This window comes from Benincasa hispida, chromosome 1, assembly GCF_009727055.1.
Source record: "Benincasa hispida cultivar B227 chromosome 1, ASM972705v1, whole genome shotgun sequence".
In the NCBI taxonomy this organism is placed as follows: domain Eukaryota; kingdom Viridiplantae; phylum Streptophyta; class Magnoliopsida; order Cucurbitales; family Cucurbitaceae; genus Benincasa; species Benincasa hispida.
This window is the reverse complement of record NC_052349.1, coordinates 18,154,916-18,179,599: the sequence shown is the minus strand read 5'-3', so window position 1 is coordinate 18,179,599 and position 24,684 is coordinate 18,154,916. Positions and strand designations below refer to the sequence as shown.

At 33.7% G+C, this 24,684-nt stretch overlaps 1 protein-coding gene across 1 annotated transcript; it reads right to left on the bottom strand.

The window, feature by feature from the left end:
• Positions 1–23,040: 23,040 nt before the first annotated feature.
• Positions 23,041–24,449, bottom strand: LOC120085416 (protein SRC2-like). Its single transcript, XM_039041408.1, has one exon. It carries the CDS (start codon positions 24,328–24,330, stop codon positions 23,221–23,223), a length of 1,110 nt encoding a protein of 369 aa, XP_038897336.1. The 5' UTR covers positions 24,331–24,449; the 3' UTR covers positions 23,041–23,220.
• Between the last annotated feature and the right edge of the window lie 235 nt (positions 24,450–24,684).

The following is a 24,684-nucleotide window of genomic DNA, read 5'->3' as shown; positions in this document are numbered from 1 at the left end:
AGGACGAGGACCCAGTTATAAACCTTGGTGTGACCCCTATCTTAGGTAAAAATTTTGAGAAATTGAGGGATTTGAACAAAATTATGGGGAAATGGGGAAATTCGAGAAGGATGAGATAGAACTGAGTTTTTGATAAAGCTTGAGAAATCCAAGGAATTTGGCTGTTAATTTGTGATTTGAGGGACAAAAGGTGGGAAATGTATCAACTAGGTGTTGAACTAATCGAAATTAGGAGCTATCAGCTGGAAATTGAAGGTGGAATGGTAAGAGTTGAGGTTTTCGACCTATAAAAGGGAAAGAGGGGAAATGAGTTAAAACAGGCTCAATTAGAGCAATTCCTTGAGGGAAAAGTAAGTTAAACCTTTGGGGAGTTAGTCAGACAAAAATTGGGAGAGTTCGTTAAGAAATTGTGGCGAAACGAGCAAGAAAACAGAGGGAAATGTCACTAGTCAGAGGTCACGTGAAGTTCAAGGTGTTGTGCAACTTTTGGGTAAACTCGTGGACTTAAAGAGTGATTTGAGACTCCAAATCCAAAGATAGGATACTTATGGGGTTCCTTGGGAATTTTGTGGCTTTTAATTCAATTATTTTAAGCTGGAATTGAAGAAACTAAATTCTGAAATATCTTGCCGGAAAATAGGTACCAATGGGAAGTTTGGTTGATTTCAGGCGTTTTGGGGCAAATCAAACGTTCAAACTTTAAGGTAAGATAGTTTAGATGACGAGTAAGGGAATTATATTGATTAATTAGAGAGGGTATGGCTGAATTAAGAAAATTTGATCATTGGAGGTTCGCAAAAAAAACTGGTCGAAATCTAGAAAATTTTGGGCTGTGGGTTGAAGAAAGAGTTGACCTATTAGGTTTGACTTCTGTCTGTCATATTTTGTCCGTCACTAAAAGCTAGAAAAATTCAAAGTAAGTTAATTAAGGTACTTTTAATCATAATTAGGAGTCAACTTGGTATTAATAGGATGCTTTAAGTATGCAATTGAGATCCTAAGTCAATTTTGAAGTTGATTAAAGGGTTAATTTAAAGTAAACCCTAATTAGGGTTAATAGGAAAATTTTACAAAATTGGACAACATTAATATTAACTAAGGTGTTCCCAACCTTAGTTTAAGTTTTAATGAATATCAATAATATGTTTTAATCTTGGGATTGAATTAGTTTGCAATCTTAAGTTGATTTTAAGATAAGTTGAGTACGAAAGTGTAAAGTAAAACCATAAAATTGAATGGTATTAGGGTTTGGTAGAAATTAAGTCAATTTAAGCAAAATTGATTGGTTTGTGACTATGCAGAGAATAATTAGAAGAATATTAACTAAATTTTAGGATTTATAAAAAGTTTGTGGGACGAGAGTTCAAAAGGAAAACAAATTGACGGTGAGTGGTTTATATTTTTGAATGGTTGGATGTATTATATATTTGTACCAATTTGGTAAATTTGGCATGATATGAAAATATATGTTATCTTGGATTATAATTATTGTTCTTTTGTTTGGATGACTGTTTACTCTATGAGTCTTGATTTGGATGTTTGTTCCTATTAGTTTAACTAGAAACTGGAAATTGTACCCAGATATTATTAGCATACTTCATGGACATTGGGCTGGAATTGTCAGTATATCTAGCTGGGGATATCCACATGTCCAAGTATGTCTAGCAGGAATTGTCGACATGTGCATATTCAACGAGTTGTTTGGGGTACTGGAAATTGTTTTCTTAAACCGGTTTATGGTGATTTGCTACATAATTGGAGGATTATGTGATCATGCCAACTTCATCTCATTTTATAAACTGAATGTATATATATCTGATGATCGTATATGTTGTGATATTAAAATTACCACTCATTTTAATTTGAACTTATCATTCAATGAGCACTCTCGCTTATGTTTTCCAAATATTTTTCTAAATTCCCCCTCCCCCCCAGGTATCAGAAAGAGGGCAATGGAATTGGCTTAGGACTAGTGATGGAGTGATTGTGGAAATCATCCTGTCTTGGTAGCTGTATTAGGAGGGTTCAGATACATGGTAGAAATGTAACTTCATAATTGATAAACGATAATGTATTGTATAAAACACTCTTAACTGAAATAGCTCATTTATGTTTTGTAAATAAAAAAAAAAATCCTAGATAGTAGAAGTTCCTAATATCTGTAGTTCTTACACTTCCTTTTGGGTTAGAGTGGTCAGCTCGGGAGGGGGTATGACAAGAACATTGGTTGGCTATATGTCCTACCTACTTCCACCTAAAGCAAGTCCCTATACCGACTAAACAACACCTCCAATGCCGCTTCCCACATGAATTGCACACAGGCCTGTTCCTCTAGACTCCTCTTGAACTAGAAGCTTGGTGCTTGATATGTCCCAGCGATCTGTCTGTATTATGGCTTTTCAATGGAGGCTTGAAGCTCTCTGTGAAGGAATCGAATTTTCGCGGAAGCGTATGAATGCCTTGCATTTAGACATTCGTTTTATGAAAAACAAAAACAGTAAAATAAAATATGCATTTCTAAGATAAACATTCAAACAAAACCATAAGCATGCTAGAAAAGATGAAGAAGAGAAGAAATCAAAACTCGTCTTACATGATTCCTCTAGCTTTCTTTTTCCTCAGTTATAAAAAATCTCAAACTTCTCCAATGAAGAAGAACGCCACCAATAAAGTTACCTTCGTATTCTCTAGGATTCCAAAGAACTTGAAAGAGTGGTCTCCAAGAACTTTTGAGGAGGAAAATGGTAGAGAATTTCTAGAGAGAGGTTAGAGAGAATGTGGAGGCTAGTGTAAAAAACTCTTTACCCTAAATGGGCTATAAGTATATATTTATATAGAGAAGTGTTAACCCTTTCTCCAAGAATTTTCCTTTAAACCCTTAGTGCTAATTAATTAAATAACCTTTATTTAATTAATTGACACATTAATTAAATAACCATATATTAAATTCTATTTAATATACATTTATTTAATTATCCTAAATACCACATATTTATACTAACTTCCAATATCCATTATTTCTTAATAATTAATTAACCATTAATTAATCAATTAAATAACTATATTAAATCATATTTAATATGGAGTTAATTAACATATAAATATCACATATTTATATGTATACATCTATTTATGAATTCAACTCATATAATTTAATATTTGAATCTTATTCTAATATATCTCTCTTACATAATTTGGATTATAGATCATATCTATAATTAACCATTATATATTAATCTCATTAATATAAAATTCCCTCATTTGATTTGAACAATTTAAATCATTTCTCATTACTATCCTCTAGTGAGCTAACAAGAGGATCTTATGGACCTACAGATTAGAAGCTCCAATGATATGAGATTAATTGATTAAACTCATTTAATCCAATTAATCAATATTCATTAACTACCAATCATTTCAATAAAGACCGATAACTGCACTCTTCGCACTGTAGATATATTTCTGTATCCATGGATATAACCAATCAACAAAGCAATGACCCTTCACAAATGCTCATAACTACAGCTAGGCCAGAATACTGTTTTACCCCTACAGTTACATCTAACTCCTTAAGTACCATTGATTCCTCCAATGAACAAAAAGTTTATAGTTCAACTATAAACTAACACCTCTTAGGTCAGTGAGGGGTGGAGGTCTCATTGTTCAAGACCTAGAACGAGCTATTAAGTAATAATTTATCTACTTTTCCAAGGAATGGGAATGCGCAAATTCCATCTTGTGTAACAGTGTTCCCAGCTTCCTAATCAGACAAATCCCCAAAATGGTAGACATATTGAGTCGACTATTATGGTCACTCTCACCCATACAGATCAAAGTACTATCGTCATAAACAGGAGTTCACTACTCACTCAGGATTAAGGTCAAGTCTCCTATAGTCATCCTAGAGAAATATTAGTTTATTCAAGTAATAGTGTTATAAAGATAAACGAATTATCTTGTGGTCCGGTCTATATATAAACTCATTTATACAGGATACCCCCATTCACATGTCTTTACATGAACAATATGGTTCATATTGTTTGTATCATTTACATCTCATGTAACGATTACAAAGTGGGTCGTAGCCGCAGTGTTACCAAGATATGTCAACCAACCTTCATCCATTTACTGCAGACCTTTTAGGTTATTACTTGAACATGAACCATATGTATGTCAACCACATACTGTTCAAGTGACAACATATTACCTTGGATCTTAGTTTATTTGATTGAATTAATGTTGTCTAAATGTCAAATAAAACACCTCTTATTTTATTGGATAAATAATCTATGTTAACAAAACTACAAACCACGAGATACACTAAATTTAGAACATCAATGCTAACAATCTTCCACTCATCCAAAGCTAGTTAAATTTATCACAATACAATAAAAGACGAGTGGGAAAGTAAAGTATCAATATACAATACAATAAACTAGGGCATACAATATACTCAATGAAATCCCTCACTTGCCCTATCTTAAATGACCCATATCTCGTAGATCCAGACCCTCCAAGTGATCAGGGTCGAAATGATTCGGTTCGAATCGATTTAGTGGTCAAACCAAATCGAATCGATTTATTAGTACAAACAAAACCGAACCGAACTGCATATATGCGATTCGATTTTAGTATTTTTAAAAAATCTATGTTATAATTTTTTTAATTAAAAAATGATTCAGTTCGATTCAGTTTTAAATTTGGTTTTGTTCTTCAAATTAAAAATTGTTCGATTTTCAATTTATATATAAACCGAACTGCATATAAATATGTAAATATATATATATATATATATATATATAGAGAGAGAGAGAGAGAAAGAAAGAGTTAAAAAATGGTTCGTTTCGGTTTCAAACTCAGTTTTCAAAATTAAAATAGAATCGAACAGAATTAATTTGATTCCAAAATTTCTTCAAACCGGACTGAACTATATTTTTCGGTTTCACTGAGTTTTCGGTTCGATTAGATTTTTAGAAACGATTCGATTTTTTCGGTTTTAACGGTCACCCCTACCAATTGACCCGAAAAAACTTTACCCCTAAGAGCTTTTGTAAATGGATCGGCAATATTGTGCTCCGAGGTAATCTTTGTGACGATCACATCTCCCTGTTGCACAATCTCTCTAATAAGATGATACTTGTGTTCTATATGCTTTACACGTTTGTGGCTACAAGGCTCCTTGGAGTTTTCCACAGCACCACTGTTATCACAATAAATTATGATAGGCAAGGACATATTTGGAACAACTTCCAAATCTATGAGATTTTTTCTAATCCAAACAGCTTAAACGATTCGGTTTTTGCGGTTTTAATGGTCACCCCTACCAATTGACCCTAAAAAACTTCACCTGTAAGAGCCTTTGTAAATGGATTGACAATATTGTGCTCCGAGGTAATCTTTGTGATAATCACATCTCCCTGTTGCACAATCTCTCTAATAAGATGATACTTGTGCTCTATATGCTTTACACGTTTGTGGCTACATGGCTCCTTGGAGTTTTCCACAGCACCTCTGTTATCACAATAAATTATGATAGGCAAGGACATATTTGGAACAACTTTCAAATCTATGAGATTTTTTTTAGGCCAAACAGCATCTTTAAGAGCTTCGCAGGCAACTACATACTCAACCTCCATGGTGGAATCCGCAATACAACATTGCTTAATGTTGTGCCATACTATAGCTCCTCGATTCAGAGTGAACATTGATCCTAATGTGGATTTCCTTGAATCCTTATCAATCTGAAAATCAAAATCAGTGTATTCTGTAAGGATCAAATCCTTAGCCTCAAACACAAATGGACCGATTAAGCTTGCAAACTGTTGATAATCATCTTGTAAACACAAGGCTCATCAACATTTTGATCAAAACTATAAGGTTTGATTATAAGATTTGACTGCAGCATCAAACCTTATATTCTAAGATTGAGATGCTTGTTTTAATTCATAAATGGACCGATTAAGCTTACAAACCTTTTTCTCTTGACCTTGTTCAATAAATCTCTTTGGTTGGGTCATGTAGATGGTTTCGTCAAGATTAACATTTAAAAAGGCAGTCTTGACATCTATTTTATCATATCTCATAGTCATAATATATGGCAATAGATAAAAGAATCCAGATAGACTTAATCATAGCAACAAGTGAGAAAGTTTCTTCATAATCCACTCCTTCAACCTAGGTATAACCCTTTGCTACTAGTCTAGCCTTAAAGGTTTGCACCTTTCCATCTACACCCAGTTTCCTCTTTTAGATCCATTTGCAACCTATGGTTTTACTTCATCATGTTAATCTACAAGTTCTCAGATAGAATTGGAGTGCATAGACTTCATTTCTTGATCCATGGCTTTGATCCATTCGTCTTTGTCAACATCAACCATTTCCTTCTTGTAAGACGATGGATCCTCGATCTTATCATCTAATATGATGGTTTGAATTTCTGTTAAAAGCGAGTAGATTGGGTTACAATCCTTCCACTACATTGAGGCTCTCTCAATACTTGAGAATGATATATTTAATTAGATGAAGCAACATCAACAACTCTTGTTGAAGTGTTTGCCTATTCAACAACTCTTGTTGGAGTTCCAGTAGTTTCTCTGGAAATTTCATTTAATACGATTTAGCTCCTTAGCTTATGTTCTCTAATATGGTTTTCTTCTAAGAAAGTAGTATTTATCGATATAAATACTTTGTTTTCTTTTGGATCAAAGAACAGACCACCTTTCGTTTCTTTAGAATAACCTAAAAATAGGCATAATCTTGAATGTGGTTCCAATTTCTTTGGATTTGCCATAAGTACATGTACTCGACATCCCCGAATCCTGAGATGTCGTAAACTATTTTTATGATAGGATCCCAATTATGTGGCAATATCAAGAAAGAAATAATAAATGGGATGTGGTTGAATCGGTTAAGAATGTCTTCCATTCTGTTGGGAGAAATAGAGGTTTAAGAGAAGAAGGAAACGAAAAGAGAAGAAGCGAAGTCTGAATATCAGTAGTGAGGAAGAAGAGCTCTCAAGAGTGGGAGTTCGAAAGACGCTGTCGTGGAGAAGCCATCGCAGTGTGCCACTCATCGTCTACTTCTACTAGGCGATCGTGTAGTAAAGCTCAGCGATCGTGTAACACTTGGTAGGCGATCGTTTAGCAGTAGGCGATCATATAGATACTGGTAAGCGATCGTGTAATAGTAATAGTTAAGCGATCGTGTAGGAGTTTATGAGCAATCACGGAGGATTTAGTAAGCGATCGTTTAGTAATACTAAACGATCGTATAGAAATTGTAAACGATCGTTTAGCGTTTGGTAAGCGATCAAGTGATCATTTATAAGCTATCGTTTAATCTTGTTTGTTTTCTATCGTCTAATAAAGAAGTTGTTCATCGTTCAATTGTTTTTTCGGAAGATTGTATCAACACGTTACGATAGTAAAGATTTCAAGAATCAGTTTCCTAACATTTTACGGCCTCTCTATAATTCAAAAGGTGTTTCAGTAACACTCTTTGATGGAATCTAGTTTAAAAGGTAAGTTGTTTTCCATTGCATAACCCCAGAACGAAATAGGTAGAGAAGCATAGCTCATCATAGAGTGAACCATGTCCAACAAGGTTCTATTTCTCCTTTCTGATACACCATTTTGTTGAGGTGTACCAGTTTAGTTTAAAAGGTAAGTTGTTTTCCACTACATAACCCCAGAACGAGATAGGTAGAGAAGCTTAGCTCATCATAGAGCAAACCATGTCCAACAAGGTTCTATTTCTCCTTTCTCATACATCATTTTGTTGACGTATACCAGGTGCTGAGAGATGAGATGTGATTCCATGTTCTATCATATAATTTTGGAATTCAATATCCATGTACTCTCCATCTCGATCTGATTGAAGTGTTTTAATCTTTTTACCTAACAAATTTTAAACTTCAGTCTTATATTCCTTGAACTTTTTAAGTGTTTCAGACTTATGTTGCATTGGATAAACATGTCCATATCTTGAATAATCATCCATAAAAGTGACAAAATATTTAAACCTTCTAGCTTTTACACTCATCAGACCACAGGTCTGAATATATAAGCTCTAAGGGTTCTTTGGCTCTATGACCTTTTCCAATAAAACGTCGTTTTGTCATTTTTTTCCTCTAGACAAAATTCACATAGAGGGAAAGAATTTTCTTCTAGCTCGTTTAGAAGTCCATTCTTAACCAACATCTTAATCCTATTGAGATTAATATGACCTAGTCTTAGATGCCAAAGTGGTTGCAATGTTAAACATTTCAATATTGTGGAGCATTTTAGATATTAACGGCCTTAGTACATATAAGTTGCTTTCGTTTGTTGTAAAACAAATATCAATACCATTTTTTGAGACAAATGCTTTATCTGGAATAAAAGATACATTAAAAGAGTGTTCTAACAAACATGAAATTGAAATCAAGTTCCTTTTAAAATTAGGAACATAGTAAACATTGTTTACCAACATAAACTTTGATTCAAGAAACAACTTCAAACTCCTAACTAAAACCGCCGAGATAAGATCTCTTGTCCCAACCCATAGAGTCATCGCTTTCGTTGGCAGTTGTTTTTATGAACTAGTTTCCTACAAAGAAGTACAAATATGGTTAGTGGCTCATGAATCAAGTATTCATGTATGGTTATCATTTTCCACCAAACACGTTTCCAAAATCAATAGATCATATTTATCTTCTTTTTCCTTCTTTTTCTCGGCCAAATATTTTGGGCAATTCATTTTCCAATACCAATCTTGGTTACAAGGATAACAGGTTCCTTATGCAACTTTAACCTTCATGCCCTTTTAGGTAGTAGCAGTGGTGGTGGCTTTATTCCCCTTTCCACCCTTGTTTTTTTTCCCACTTCTTCACACCAGATGAAGAGAGAGACGCAAATTTAGTTCAAGAAGTCGAACCTCTTATGAACTTTTTCTTGTTAAGGAAGGCAACATTTGCCTCCACATTATTTCTTTTGGCTTTCATTAAAGACTAAAAAATTTATAGCTCGTTAAGAAGGGTAGTGAGGCTATAGTCAATTTTCTTCATAACACAATTACTACGGAATTGCAGAAAGTTGTCTAGCAGTAATTGCATGATAAAGCTCACCTAACTGGGCTTATTTGTGAGACTTTCATTCACTCAGTGATATTGAAATGGTTCGTCACGTTAAGGACATGGTCTCTAACAAACGATCCTTCAGCCATCCGCGCACTAAAGATGAACTTAAGAGCATCATGCATGTCTTGTAAGGAACATTTTCCAAACATGTCATGCAATGATTCCATAATCTGGTGTGCAGTGATCATGGTCTCATGCTATTTGGCCAGGACTTCAGATAAGCTTGCCAAAGTATAGACCTTTGCCTTATCATTGGCCTTAGACCACCTCTCATAAGCATCACGAACACTTCGCGATGCGTTGTGCCTAGGGACTGGAGGAAATTCCTCCATGGGAACGAACTTGAGGTCATCCAATACCAAAACCGTATTCATCATATTTTTCCAAGTTGTATAATTTCTCCCAGATAATTTTTCGGCGCCAAGCAAAGTAACGATTGAGCTAGACATGTTGATATAAAAACACAATACCTATATTAGACACTTTGTGCAAAAATTCATTTTTCATTTTAATCTAATCAATTTAGTAAAGATTAATGAATCCCAACATCATTGAATTTTACAATGATACATTCAATGATTTGGAATAAATGTCACCTCTGTACAGTTATTCCTATCACTAAAGTGACACTTTCAATCAAATATTATCCCAAAATAACTCCTTATTCATATACATTTAAATATCATTCATTTGATCAATAAATCATTAACTGCCTTAATGCTTTATCATAAGTGTAGCCCTTCATTTTCAACCCTATAATCCCACTCCAACCAGTCTGCTTCAAGGAAAAACATAATTGGCGCAATTGATTATAGTGACCTTATCCATTTCTGGCGTTTGTAATGTCTTCCCCGTGCAAATACCTTCCTAAGGGAGGGTGTGCTCAGGGCACCACGAGGTTGAGCATGAAAGAAATATTACAAACTAACGAATGAGATTACAAGAAATGTTGTCACACATCCTTCTCCTACTTACTATAAATACTTTCTCCATTCACCTTGATATTGACCCCATGTAAATACCTTCCTAAGGGAGGGTGCACCCAAGGCACCACGAGATCGAGCATAAATCTTATGTGAACTCTGTAGGAGAATATGAGTGAAAAAACGACATATCATATATATCTTTTTCCTCCCACTAGGTGTTCTACCTTTTGGCTAAATTATTTTAACTAAGTCCATGTTAAATTTGCTTGATATAACGCTTTGAATAGTTTAACAATGTGTTTTTGTTCATTAAACCCTTTTAATGAAATTAATCACTTATTACATGCTTATAAAATATTTGCCTAATTCATCTTCCAGGTTTGTTCCCAGGTAGAGGTGTTCTGTTTTCATCAGCTTAAGAACCTCAACCTAGACAGAATGTTCCTTAGACAAAAGTCCCTTATGGACAATTATTTTGTAAATTTAATCTTTTAATTATTCATTTTAATCCTATTAAAACGAATTAAAATATTAACCTATTTCTAATCTCATAAGAAATTTGTTTAATATAAGTCTAGGTGAATTAAATTTAAACCATTTAAAATTAATTTTTTACCTATGTTTGCATGCAACTCTTGATTATAGATTTTAATTCTAATTTCATTGAACTTATAACCTTTATAAAACAATGAATTTATCACAATCCTTTTTCATTTGCATTATAACGACTTTGATTAAATATAGCATTTATATTTCTAAGTAATGTTATGCTCAATGCAGAGTTCATTTTTCATCTAATTATAACACTTATAATTATCATACATGAAAAATAAACATACATATTCATTTATCTACATCATACATTATAACATTTATGATGCGTGAATATGCTTACTCAAAACATGCATTCAAATAATATAACAATTATTATAATGCATGAGCATGCTTATATTAATCATAACCATATAACTTTTATATGATGCATGATCATGTTTAGCTTAACGTGGGATTTTAAAACTATATGACATTATGTAACATATAAAACATACAGTTATATAATACATCACATGCATATAAAACTATATAAAAGCTATGATAAACCAAATATTGGCACCCTAATTTTAACACAATTAAAATTACAAAGGGAAGTTGTCATCCTTGCGTCAAAAAGACTCTTATGATTAGCTATGTTCAAGGTACCTTCCATGACGCACAAACCGAGACGAACAAGGAACTTCTACTGAACTCCACACATGGCAGACGAAGTGCTCGACGCATGGGTTTCGAGTACTACATGCATTGGACAATGAAGTTCATCACACAGGCATCGTCCCTCATGTAGGAATATATCGGCTACGGCGGAAGCAACAAGGATCAATAAATACTTTAATTCATTAATTTTGGCAGTAACTAAAGCATGCTCAAACTAGAACAAGAGGGTTTCAAGCCATACCTTTGAAGAACTTCTTCAACTCTTTATCCTCAACTACAAACTTCTCCAAACCTTGTTGTAAACCACCTCAAGATCTTTCTCACTATTCTCTTGGAGCTTTAGATTGAGTTGTGGGACTCAAAATAAGATTGAATGAAGGGAATATAGAGAAAAGCTCACTGTCACCACTACTTGAAGAACAACTTCTTCAACACGATTTTTTCAGTAAAACTCAATCTTTGCATGCCTCAATTCCACTTCATTCTTCTCAATATATTGCAGGTTATCATGGAAGAAGATGGATGCATGAGATGCAGCTCATGCTTGGAGTTATTGAAGCCAAAGAGAGTGGATTTCATGTGAGCAAGTTGAAGGCTTTAACGAAAAAAACCATTTTTCCATTTTGTGTTTTTGTCTTTTTCAATTTTGGATTTAAAATTCAATTTGATTTCAAAAATCAAAATATTATTAATTTTAAAAAATTAATTTCATAAATTATTTTTCTAATAAAATTAATGAATAATTATTTAAACAATTTAAATAATTCTAATTAATTTAATATCAAATATTAAATTAATTTTTTACACAAAACTGTCTTTATATATTTAAATCATATTTAAATATTAATTCTCTTATTCCATTTAGTTCTTAAAATTAAACATGTAATTAATCTCATATAATTACTAATTCCCTTAATTCTAATTTGAACGTTTCAAATTAACTTATCACATTATTCTAAAGTTAATCCATTTAAGAGCTAGTAGAGGGACCTCGCGGACCTACAGATCATGAACTCCAACGATCAGAGATTAATTGGCTAAACTCATTACACCAAATTAACCCCAATTCGTTAACTAATGGGACACTCTACTAAAGCACATAATTGCACTTCCCTCACTGTAGATATATTATGTCCACATGATTTAACCATGATTAGTAAGTCGACCCTTCCCAGGTTGTTCGTAATAACGATTGGGTCAAATATTTGTTTTACCCTCGAGATTACATCTTGTTCCTCAAGTTCCTACTGATCCTCTAATGAACAACTGGTTTGTGATCCAATCACTAAACCAAAATTCCCTCAGCCCAGTGAGAGGGTGGGGCCCCTTGTTCAAGACCTGGATTCAATACTTGAGAGAACAACCTTTCTCCTATTCCTAAATCGGGTAGGCGTGAATTTCGTCTTGCATCTTATGTCCCCAACTATCTATTCAGTCTTACCCCTGGGAGACTTATTGAGCCAACACTGTTGAGCCAACCCTCACCTATGCAAATCTAAGGATAACCCTCACTCCTCATGTCAGCTCAAGATTAAGATCGAGTTACCTAGGTCATCTAAGTGAAATAGTCCGTCTTATACAGTAAACAGTGTTATAAAGTAAGAGTGACTTATTTCTTGGTCCGATCTTATGCAAACTCATTGCATGGGATGCCCCCACTCCTCATGTCATAACATGTACGAATTAGGATCACTTTGTTTGTAACACTTTACAACTCTTTATAACAACTATAGAGTAGGCCACACCCCATAGTGTTATCAGAATAAGGCACCTAACCTTATTCATATACTATAGATCATTTTGGCTATTTACTCGAATCTGATCCACTTTTATGTCTCCACATAAAGTTCAAGTACTCATGTAATAGTCATGGATCTTAGTTTATTGGATTTAGACTTTTATGTATACAATTTATAAAATCAATGATAAGTTTATTAACTATAGAAAATGTTTATCTTTTTACAAATTGCGAGTTTTAGGACATAAAACCCAACACCTCCGCATGCGATTGTAAAACATTGCATCCACTGCGCCTAAGTCCCTTCACCGCATGGGCATCAATTACATGCATGGGTATGCTACCTGCAGCATGGGTTTGCGTTTAGCCTTGTAAGTGTCGACGCATGGTATATGTTGAACACGCTTATCTTCACACCATCACATGGAATGCATCCCGCTGCAATCCATCATCGCTTGGCATCTCGTCGCGTGCTATGATTTCAGACGTCGCAAGACAGAAGCAAATCCTCTGTTTTTCTTTGAAAATCTGGGCTTCAAACTGCTTCGAATCTGGCCCTGGACAGCCTAAAAATACAACTCGATTGTAAAAATAAAATGCCCAAACAATAGGCCCTTCCATTAATCAAATCAACATAAAATTTTACAATATATGTTGCCAATAAATTAAATTATCTATCAAAAAAACCTTATAAATTTTCAAGCAAAATGCAGAAAAATAACCCATCTCTTGAATTGATTTTTGTTCCAAAACAAAAAATCAAAATGCAAGAAACCATTGGCTCGGATATCAATTGAAGGAATCAAATTTCCGTGGAAGCATGTGAACATCTTGCATTTAGACATTCGTTTTATGGAAAACAAAAATAGTAAAATAAAATATGCATTTGTAGGATAAACATTCAAACAAAACCATAAGCATGCTAGAAAAGTGGAAGAAGAGAAGAAATCAAAACTCACCTTTGATGATTCCTCTAGCTTTCCTCTTCCTCCGTTATTAACGATCTCGAACTTCTCCAATGAAGAAAGACACCACCAACAAAGTTACATTGCTATTCTCTAGGATTCCAAAGAACTTGGAACAATGGTCTCCAAGAATTTTTTAGGAGGAAAATGATAGAGAATTTCTAAAGAGAAATTAAAGAGAAGATGGAGGCTTGTGTAAAAAAACTTCTTGCCCTAAATAGACTATAAGAATATATTTATATGGAGAAGGGTTAACCCCTTCTCCAAGAATTTTTCTTTATACCCTTAGTGCTAATTAATTAAATTACTCTTATTTAATTAATTGGTACATTAAGTAAATAACCATATATTAAATCTTATTTAATATTTAATTATCATAAATATCATATATTTATACTAACCTCCAATCTCCATTATTTCTTAATCAATTAATTAACCATTAATTAATCAATTAAATAACTATATTAAATCATATTAATATGGAGTTAATTAACATATAAATATCACATTTATATGTATACATCTCTTTATGAATCTAATTCATATAAATTTAATATTTGAATCTTATTCAAATACATCTCTCTTACATAATTTGGATTATAGATCATATCTATAATTAACCATCATATATTACTCTCACTAATATAAAATTTCCTCATTTGATTTTAGCAATTAAATCATTCCTCATTACTATCCTTTAGTGAGCTAACAAAAGGACCTTATGGACCTGCAAATTAAAAGCTCCAATAATATGAGATTAATTGATTAAACTCCTTTAATCTAATTAATCAATATTCATTAACTACTAATCACTTCACCAAAAATTGATAGTTGCACTCTTCGCACTGTAGATATATTTATGTCCATGGATATAACCAATCAATAGAGCGATGACCCTTCACAAATGCTCACAACTACAACTAGGCCAAAATATCATTTTACTCTTACAGTTACATCTAACTCCTTAAGTACCATTGATTTCTCTAGTGAACAAAAAGATTATAGTTCAACTATAAACTAACACCTCTCAAGCCAGGATATAACCAATCAATAGAGCAATGACCCTTCACAGATGCTCACAACTACAACTAGGCCAAAATATCATTTTACTCTTACAGTTACATCTAACTCTTTAAGTACCATCGATTTTTCTAATGAACAAAAAGTTTATAGTTCAACTATAAACTAACACCTCTCAAGCCAGTGAGAGGTTGAGGCCTCGTTGTTCAAGACCTGAAACCTGCTACTAAGGGAGCAATTTATCTACTTTCCCAAGGAACGAGAAGAAGTGAATTCCATCTTGTGTAGCTATGTTTCCAGCTCCCTAATCAGACAAATCCCCAAAATGGTATGCATATTGAGTCAGTTATTACGGTCACTCTCATGCATACAGATCAAAGAACTGTCTTCATGAACAGGAGTTCACAATTCACTCAAGATTAAGGTCAAGTCTCCTATGGTCATCCTAGTGAAATATTAGTTTCTTCAAGTAACGGTGTTATAAAGAGAAACAAATTATTTTGTGGTCTGGTCTATGTATAAACACGTTTATACAGGATATCCCTACTCACATGTCTTTACATGACCAATATGGTTCATATTATTTGTAACATTTATATCATATGTAACAATTACAAAGTGAGTCGTATCCACAGTGTTACCAAGATAAGGCACCCAACCTTCATCTATTTACTGTATACCTTTTAGGTTATTACTTAAACATGAACCACCAATATGTCAACCACATACTGTTCAAGTGACATCATATCACCTTGGATCTTAGTTTATTGGATTGAATTAATATTGTCTAAATGTCAAATAAAATACCTTTGATTTTATTAAATAAATAGTTTGTGTTAACAAAACTACAAACTACGAGATACACTACATTTATGACATCAATCCCAACACTCTGATCAGCTGCTTTCTTTTGGCTTGAGGTGGGTTCTACTACCAAGGACTTCAGAAACTCTAGCCCCAATAGACAGCCTACTCGTGCTGCCGCATGGAATGTTGTTGCATAGGTGGTAGGCTCAAATGCTTGTACAATGTCTCGCACCCCATCCTGAAGTCTCTAAACAAATATTTCAGCTCTCTTTGCTTTAGTGGACACGAAGTCGGGGGCGAAAAAAGATAGTCGGTCAAACTCCTCCTCACTTTTCCACCATCACGGTCTTTTACTTTAGGTTCATAAACTCGGCCAGCTTGTTGTATCTCACGTGGGCAGAGAAGTAATTTTCGTAGAATCGTTCTTTGAATTGGTCCTATGTTGTCTGGCCTCCACTGGCATCTGTCATTCTTTCTGCTAAACGCCACAAATGTTTGGTGTTATCAATGAGTACAAATAAGGCGCACTGTAATTTCTGCTCTTTTACGCACCTCATGTACCGGAAGATAACTTCTATAGAAGACATCCACAACTTCACCTTAGTAGGGTCCTTCAACGACCCATCGAATGTCGGAGGGTCTTATTTTTTAAAGTCCTTCAAGTGCCTAGCCTCCTCTGAAATACCTACCACAACTTGGTTCGAAGCTCGGTCTTGATTCTGCACTTGTAGAGTTGGAACCTGTGGGGGAGGTACATGCTGTGACTAAACATGCTGAGATATATGTTCCGCCACGATGTCACTTAATTGCCCCACCACAGCCTTCGTAACCACCTCTCCAATTGATGCAACCATGGCAGTATACTCAATTGGATCTCTAGGGATGTCTGCACTCGTAGGGGTACGATCAGATTTCGGGGTTCTCCAGTTGACTCAGAAGGGTCAAGAGGCGGCGGGAGGTTCTCTTGTACAGGAAAGTCATGCGCTTCTGGGTTTCGCACCCTAGAGTCTTGTACTTCAGGGTCCTGTTCTCTTCTAACATTCTTACCTCGACTGCCCCTTCCTCTTGTTCATGGTGCCATCTTCTGATAACCAGACACAATAAACAACAACAAAAACCTTTACAAGAAATTCCGTCAATTACAACTATAATTTCGGTAAATTTTCATGCATAAAATCCAAAAGGACTTCCCTGTAAGGGACATACCTGTCGATGATGAAGAATTTGTTTGTGGCCAATGGGACAATATAGACTTATCTAATAAGTCAGTCTACAGAACCTGAAACCTAACTCTAATACCAACTGTAACGACCCGACTTTCTATTATACTTCCAGGATGCTATTACATACATGCATAAGCATGTCAATGTATATTTCTCAAGAAAAATTAAATAAAAGGGACAAAACTTTTATTTCCAAAATAATCATATCATAACACACTGTTTGGGGTACCCCTAACCCTAGTTTAGAATAAATTGAATAAACCAAAAAATTAGCTAATGAATAAACTAAATAACCAAAACTTTTAAATGCTAGACCTCTAAACTAAATCATGCCAAAATAAAATAAAATAAAAATGTAAGTGCGAAAGCGTTGTCATATCTTAATGACTAGGTCACGAATCCCTCTTGTCATTCGCTGGTCTATCTTTACCTTTACCTGAAAAATGAAGAGAAAATAATGAGTATATAAATATACCAAGTAAGGGATCTACTACTGGACCCACTAGATGAGCTGTTAGCCTTCCTATCGGGACTTAGGTGCACACTATTCATTGTAGGAATAGGCATAGGCATAGGCATAAGAATAAGGGGCAAACTCAAAGGCACGCTTTCAGAAGTAGTGACCCTGGAAGGACACAATCATAGGCATAAGGTGTGAACCCGAAGGTTCACAACATGCAATGTGCATGACCCAATAAAAATACTAATAGTCACTATCATGAAGGGATCGAATCCCACAGCGGAAGCATTGTGAAAGAATGCCTTGCATCCCAAAATTCGATTTTTAAATAAAAAATTGATTATACTAAAGTAGAATATAAACTTGTAAAATAGCATGCTTTAGGGAAAAAGATTAGAACCATTCTTACCTTTGTAGATTCCCAAGCTTCACGAACAATCCTCTTTAAGCTCCAACAAATGAATCCTCTAGCGATCTTCATCACGAACGATTTCTTAGATAATCTCGAACACTACCATGAAAGTAACCTCTTCTCTAGGATTCCAATAGAGGGATAGGTGGTATCCAACTATTTGGAGAGGGAGATGAGAAAAGGGTTTTGGAAAGTAGAGAGAATTCTCTTTGTGGCTTAGGAAAAATTTTACATAATAACACTTGCGCGTTGTGTATTATCAATCTCAGTATCAATGTCTCTCAAAAGGGCCATAAGGAGGTCTTTTATAGAGAAGGGTCAAGTCATTTTCCTAATTCTTTTCCTATTTTTCTTTTCCACAATTAATTAATTAATTAAGTGTTATTTAATTAATTGAATTAACACTTATTTAATTAATTAACTCAATTAATTAAATAAAACTTATTTAATTAATTAGCACAATTAAATAACACTTATTTAATTTGATTTGCACATTAATTAAATAACTATTAAATCAAATTTAATGTATATATATTTAATTATCATAAAACATCATATGTATATGTGCATACCTCTCTATTAATTAATTTCTTTGTGAATCTAATTCACTTGAATTAATTAATTGAATTTTATTCAGATATTACTTTCCAATTTAATTTGAATTATAGATCATATCCATAGTCAATTATATATTAATTATATTAATATATGGTTTTCTCAAATTAATTTGAACAATTCAAATCATCCCTTTTAATTTCCTCTAGTGGGCTAACAAGAGAACCTGATGGACCTGTAGATCTGAAGCTCTAACGGTATAAGATTAATTGGCTAAACTCATTAACTAAGTTAATCAATATTCGTTAACTGTGGGTACACTCCACTAAAGACCTACAGCTGTACTCTTCTTATTATATATATATATATATATATGTCCACGGATATAGACCAATAACAGCAAATTAATCCTTCATGAGTGTTCGTAACTCCAACTGGGTTAAATTATCGTTTTACCATCGGGTTACCTATGATTCCTTAAGTATCAGTGCTCCATTAATGAACAACCTATGTAGTCCAACCAATAAACAGAAACTCTTCTCGAGTTAATGAGAGGATAAGGCCCTTTGTTCAAGTTCCGGAGACACCACTTAAGTGAACACTCATCTACTTATCCTTAAGGCGGGAATGAGCAAATTCCGTCTTCTATTATTATGTTCCCAGCTCCCCGCTCGATCTTGTCCCCAAAATAGTAGGCATATTGGGTTGGCGAACTGGCCACCCTCACCCATACAAATTAAAGGACAATCCCTCATGAACAGGAGTTCATAATATATTGAGGATTAAGACTAAGTTGTCTAGGTCATCCTACTGAATGGGAACCTAACTAGTTAATGATGTTATATCTAGTGGTTACTATTTCGCAATCCAATCTTTTACAAACTCATTTCATAGGATACCCCACTCGCATGCATGTCAACTACATGAACGCATTGGATCGTTGCGTTTGTATCAAATACAAAGTGGGTTGTATCCATAGTGTTACTAGGATCCCAGCCTTATCCTTATACTATAGACTCTTCAAGCTGTATCTTTAAACATTGATCCATTATGTCTCCACATACAGTTTAAGACTCATAAGACAACCTTAGATGTTAATTTATTTTATTTATGGTTATTAAGACAAAATAGACAAACAACACAAACAATAACATTTATTGAATTAACATCTATAACTCTTTATTGATGACGGTCAATTAATAACATTTACTATCTACGAGTTTTAGGGCATAAAACCCAACATATCAGTTTAACATAGTCATAAACATACAATCATAGGCTTTAGGCGTGACGAACAGTGTCTAACAACTTCAAGTACGACGAACGACGATCGCTCGAGTGAATACATGCGACGACCGATGGCGTACTTTGCGATGGACAGCCAGCGGTCGACGACGACGTCTAGCGGTAAAGTTGCGAACGACGAGGGGTAGGTCTGGCTGGGACAATTTGTGAAGAAGAGAAGAAGAAAATTGATTTTTTTTTTCCTTTTTTTCTTTAACTAGCACACTACCGAGGAGTATATATCTATTTAAAACCAAACCCTAATTCCAAATATACATATATATTCATATATTCCTTTTCCTTCTCAAAATCCAAAATCAAATTAAATCCCCAAACCTTTTATTATTCAAGGAAGTCCTTTCCAAATCTTTACCAAACAAATTTTGATTTCCACTAATTGAATTAAACATTACTTGAATTAAATTCAATCTTTTCAAAATAAAACAACTCATCCCAATTAATTAGAGATAATTAGATTAAAATTTACTTCAAAACTTTGGGACGTTACAGTTTTATATTAGAAAAAATAATTTTTTTGGTCCACAGATTTTAGATTTAGTTTTCAAGTTGTCTTTAGATTTCAAAATGTTACACATTTATTCTTTAAATTTTGAGTTTGATCTAAACTTAGTCCCTAGATTTCAAAATCTTACAATTTTACCCATTAAATTTGAGTTTGTTTCATTGGTCTTTAAGTTTTAAGATTTACACTTTTAACCTTAATTTTTTTTACTAAATATTTACCTTATTATTTGGCATTAACATCTCTTATTTAATTTCAAATAATTATGAAGTGAAAATTTAAAACTAATTTTAATATTTATTAAAAATCGTAAATTTTAATTACTTATAATTCTTTATGTTAATTAATAGACATCAACGCTAAAAAATGAAAGTGAATATTTAGGAAAAAATCAAAGTTAATAGTGTAAATCTCAAAACCTATAGAGTAAATTGAAACAAATCTCGAAATTTAAGGGTAAAATTATAACATTTTGAAACATATAAACTAAATTAAAATTAAATTAAAACTGAAATACTAAAAATGTAACCTTTGAAATCTATGAATTGAATAGAAATTAGACTCAAAATCTAATAATTAAAAAAAAAAAAAAATTCTCTTTTATATTTCTATAGTAAAAAGGAAGGACGATGCCTTTTACATTATTCAATCCATATACTTTCTTATAATAGCATATTATGCTCCAAATTCCAACAACTACACGTACAAGAAAACTTGTTTTTTTGTTTTGTATTTTTTTTTTTTTTAGTACCACATACAAGGAAATTAGATAATCGCCAATTTGGAATGTTTTTTCTATATATAGATATATATACATACATATATACGTACTTCAATTAATCAAAATTATTCGTGATCAAAATTTTGTAAGAAAAGTAAAAAAATCCATCTAAATATGGTTGAACGGATTAAAGTATTACATATATTTTAAAAGTTAGATATTTGAATCTCACTCTTATATCGTTTGAATGTGCAAAAAGAAACAAAAGAAAAATACATTAACTACTGTAGAAAAATTACCTACATTAGTATAGTAGAGTATGAAAATTTTATTATACTCCATCCATTTATCGTGTGTTACATCAGCATCCTTCTAAGAAAGAGTGAGACCTGAGACCTACCTACATTAACATGGATCCATTAGTATTTATAAATATCAATTTATGATGTGAATAAAAATGATTTTAAAAAGTAGAATATAGTATTCCCCTAGTACTAAAAACATTTGACCAAGGTTTGAAATTAGTTGAATAGATGGTTAAAGTAGTCAAAGATAATTTCTTCTTGCTTCTAGTGCCTTGAGGATCCTTCCTCTAACTCAACCATGACTTCATCCTCATGTCACAAAACAAAAGAAAATTATATTTTCTCACTTCTCTTTGTATCTTGTCTTCTTATAATACATATATTTTTCAAAACCCTATTTTTGACTAATCTTAATTGTGATGGTTGTTTCAATTTTCATTCATGACTACTTTTGAACAAGTATAAATTAATTTTGTTTGCACCATTAAAAAGGTAAAAATATCAATTAATTGATATTAAATAACACTTAAAAGAAGTTTATTTATGATCCTTTTATATTTCAAAGCTAAAGAATGAAATATATATATAGTTACATATTTAATTTCTAATATCTTGATTTTTTTTCTTTTTAAAATATAAACGAATAAATAATACTTTTACATATATATATATATTAGTTTGTGTTTTGTCTGAATATTTTCGTAGTCCTAAATTTTGAAAATTAATAAAAGTATCTTTGAAAAAGATAATAAGAAATTGTGAGGAAATATACATAACTTTCAAAAACAACATCAAGTGATTATCAAATGGGATCTAATCTTTAAAGTTTATGTGTACTTAACTCTTAATTTTAAGGGTTTTCTACACATATAACCTAAATAAATAGGTTTGATTACACAATTGTCTAAACATTCTTGTTTTTTTTACATGAATAGCCTAACAAGTTATTATTTTACGCAAATGTCTAACCCAATTGACCTTTTCAACCTCCTTACCATTCATTGTTTCCCTAGAAAAATAGCATATATTTTATTATACTATATATTTGAATTTTCTAGAAATTAATTTGGGTATCTATATTTCATGAGTCTATGAAAAGGATGATTTGTAAAATATATCATTTTATATATATAATATGCGATGTATATTTATATTTTTTAGTATATTTGTAAATACGCTAGAAAATAAACTATAATATGAATTATGTATATTTATATTTTTTAATATATTACCAACATAATCTTTTCGTGTTCGATTCTTCACTAGAAATACGGAAGAAAATAAACGAAATCGAAAATATTAATCTGCTACTAGAAGATGGGAGATAATCAACTAAGCGGTTATCTCAAATGTTAATTATGTGGCAGACTAATTCCATATTTCTAACTTTAACCATTACGAATTTATTTATTAAAATTTCAAAAATTTTAAAATGTATTAATTTAAAACTCAATTTCAAAATTATTTGGAATTAGACACAAAATTAAATTATAAAAATCTATAAAATAGATAATTGTATCTATGAGATACTTTTAAACTTCATAATCGAATATACATAAATTAAAAACTTATAATTTAACAAAATAATAATATACCTTAAATTTGTTTGTTGCACTTCGAACAACCAAATATGAGTTATTAATTGTAACAAAAACAAAATCCCAATAGTTATAATCAACCCTTTGAAATTAAAATATGCTCCATTAATGAAAATAATGGTGTTCAAATTCTCCACCTCAATTCTACTTTTTAGTTTTCCACCAACCAATTCAAGTGGTAAAAAATGAGTGTTCTTCTTCTTCCATTAAATCACATCTATTTATTGTCAAAAAAAAAAATCACAAATTCATGTTCTTAATTTACAAAAGTAACAAAAGATTGAATTTTCCACAAACCGAAACGGTAACCAACTCTTGGTGATATCAAACAAATACCTAGAACGACATCGTTTAAATCAAAAGTCAAATCCACCGGAATCACCAAATCCGCCATCGGCGGCGTCCGACACCATATCTCCGATCAAAAGCCCTCCCAACATCCCTCCGACTAACCCAGCTCCCAATCCTAACCCCATGTTGCTCTTCTTATTCTGCGGCGGCGGTGGATAATACGACGGGGGCGGCGGATATCCGTAGGTTGGTGGCGGTGGGTAACCATACGCCGACGGTTGATGATTGTATCCGTACCCCGGTTGTTGAGTCGGCGCTGGCGCGTACGCACTGTATGTCGGTGCCGGAGCGTACGAATTGTACGACGTAGTCGGTGGGTACACGCTATATCCAGCCGCTGCCGGCGGGTATGCACTAAATCCGATCTCCGGTGCCGCCCATTTCGGAGGAATGACCGGGTATAAATTCGAAGACGGAGGATAAACCTCCGGCTGAGAAGGAGGTGGCGGCGGCGGAGGATAAGCCCCACCGTGAGCGACGGCGACCGAACTCGGCTCCGGCTGCGGAGGAGGATAAGCCCCGCCGTGAGCAACGGCGACCGAACTCGGCTCCAGCTGCGGAGGAGGATAAGCCCCGCCGTTAGCGACGGCGACCGAACTCGGCTCCGGCGGCGGATAGGCGGAAACCGGGTTGTAAGACTGAGCCGGATCCGGTTTAATTGGACCGGAGGGGAAATTATCCCCAAATTTAAAAGCGAAATTCAAGACTCCCTGGGGATTTCCAGACGGTTTTCTCACCTGATAACTAAGATGCTGCATCAAATCGCCTTTGCCGTCACCGACGGATTCTAGAAGCTCCTTCACCGGAACATAAACCTCGCCGATATCTTTATCGCCGAGATTCCGTTGGCATCGGAGCTTGAAAACGAGGGTAAGACAGTTTGCCCTAGCGGCGGCTTCATCGATAGCGAATTTCACAGAGTAGTTCCAAATCGGGTTGCTGCCGCCTTCTTTATCAACGGGAGTTGTGAATTTCTGGGCGGATTTGGGCTTGGATTTTCCGGCGGGGTCGGTGGCGAGGAGTTTGATGACGGCGTAAACGTCCATTTTCATGAGGAGATTGACGTTGTTAAGATCTCTGGCGGAGACGAGCTTGATCTCCATAGATCTTTCCATATTGGGAGATTTCTTTTTTTTTTTAAGAATGGAAAAAGAAAGAGAATCGAAGATCGGAGAATTGGGAGGTCGGGAGAGATCAGCGGAGAGACGTGGCAGAGTAAAGATTTAGATTAGAATTTGGATTTTTATAAGAATGGGAACGAAGATTCTTAGGTCAACGGGATGAACCGGTGAATTCCATTTCCGGATGGTTCTTGGAAATTCGGGCACCGGTCGGTTTTTTCATTTTATTTGGTTTAAATTACATTTAAAAATCATCTTTTATTCCCCTAAGTTTCATGATGGTAACAATTTAATCCCCAACTTTGATGGTAACGATTTAGTTTTGTACTCTCAATTTTATAACAATTT

Bases quoted from the DNA above. Each gene is read 5' to 3' on its own strand.
- LOC120085416 (XM_039041408.1), bottom strand. From the start codon at position 24,330: ATGGAAAGATCTATGGAGATCAAGCTCGTCTCCGCCAGAGATCTTAAC.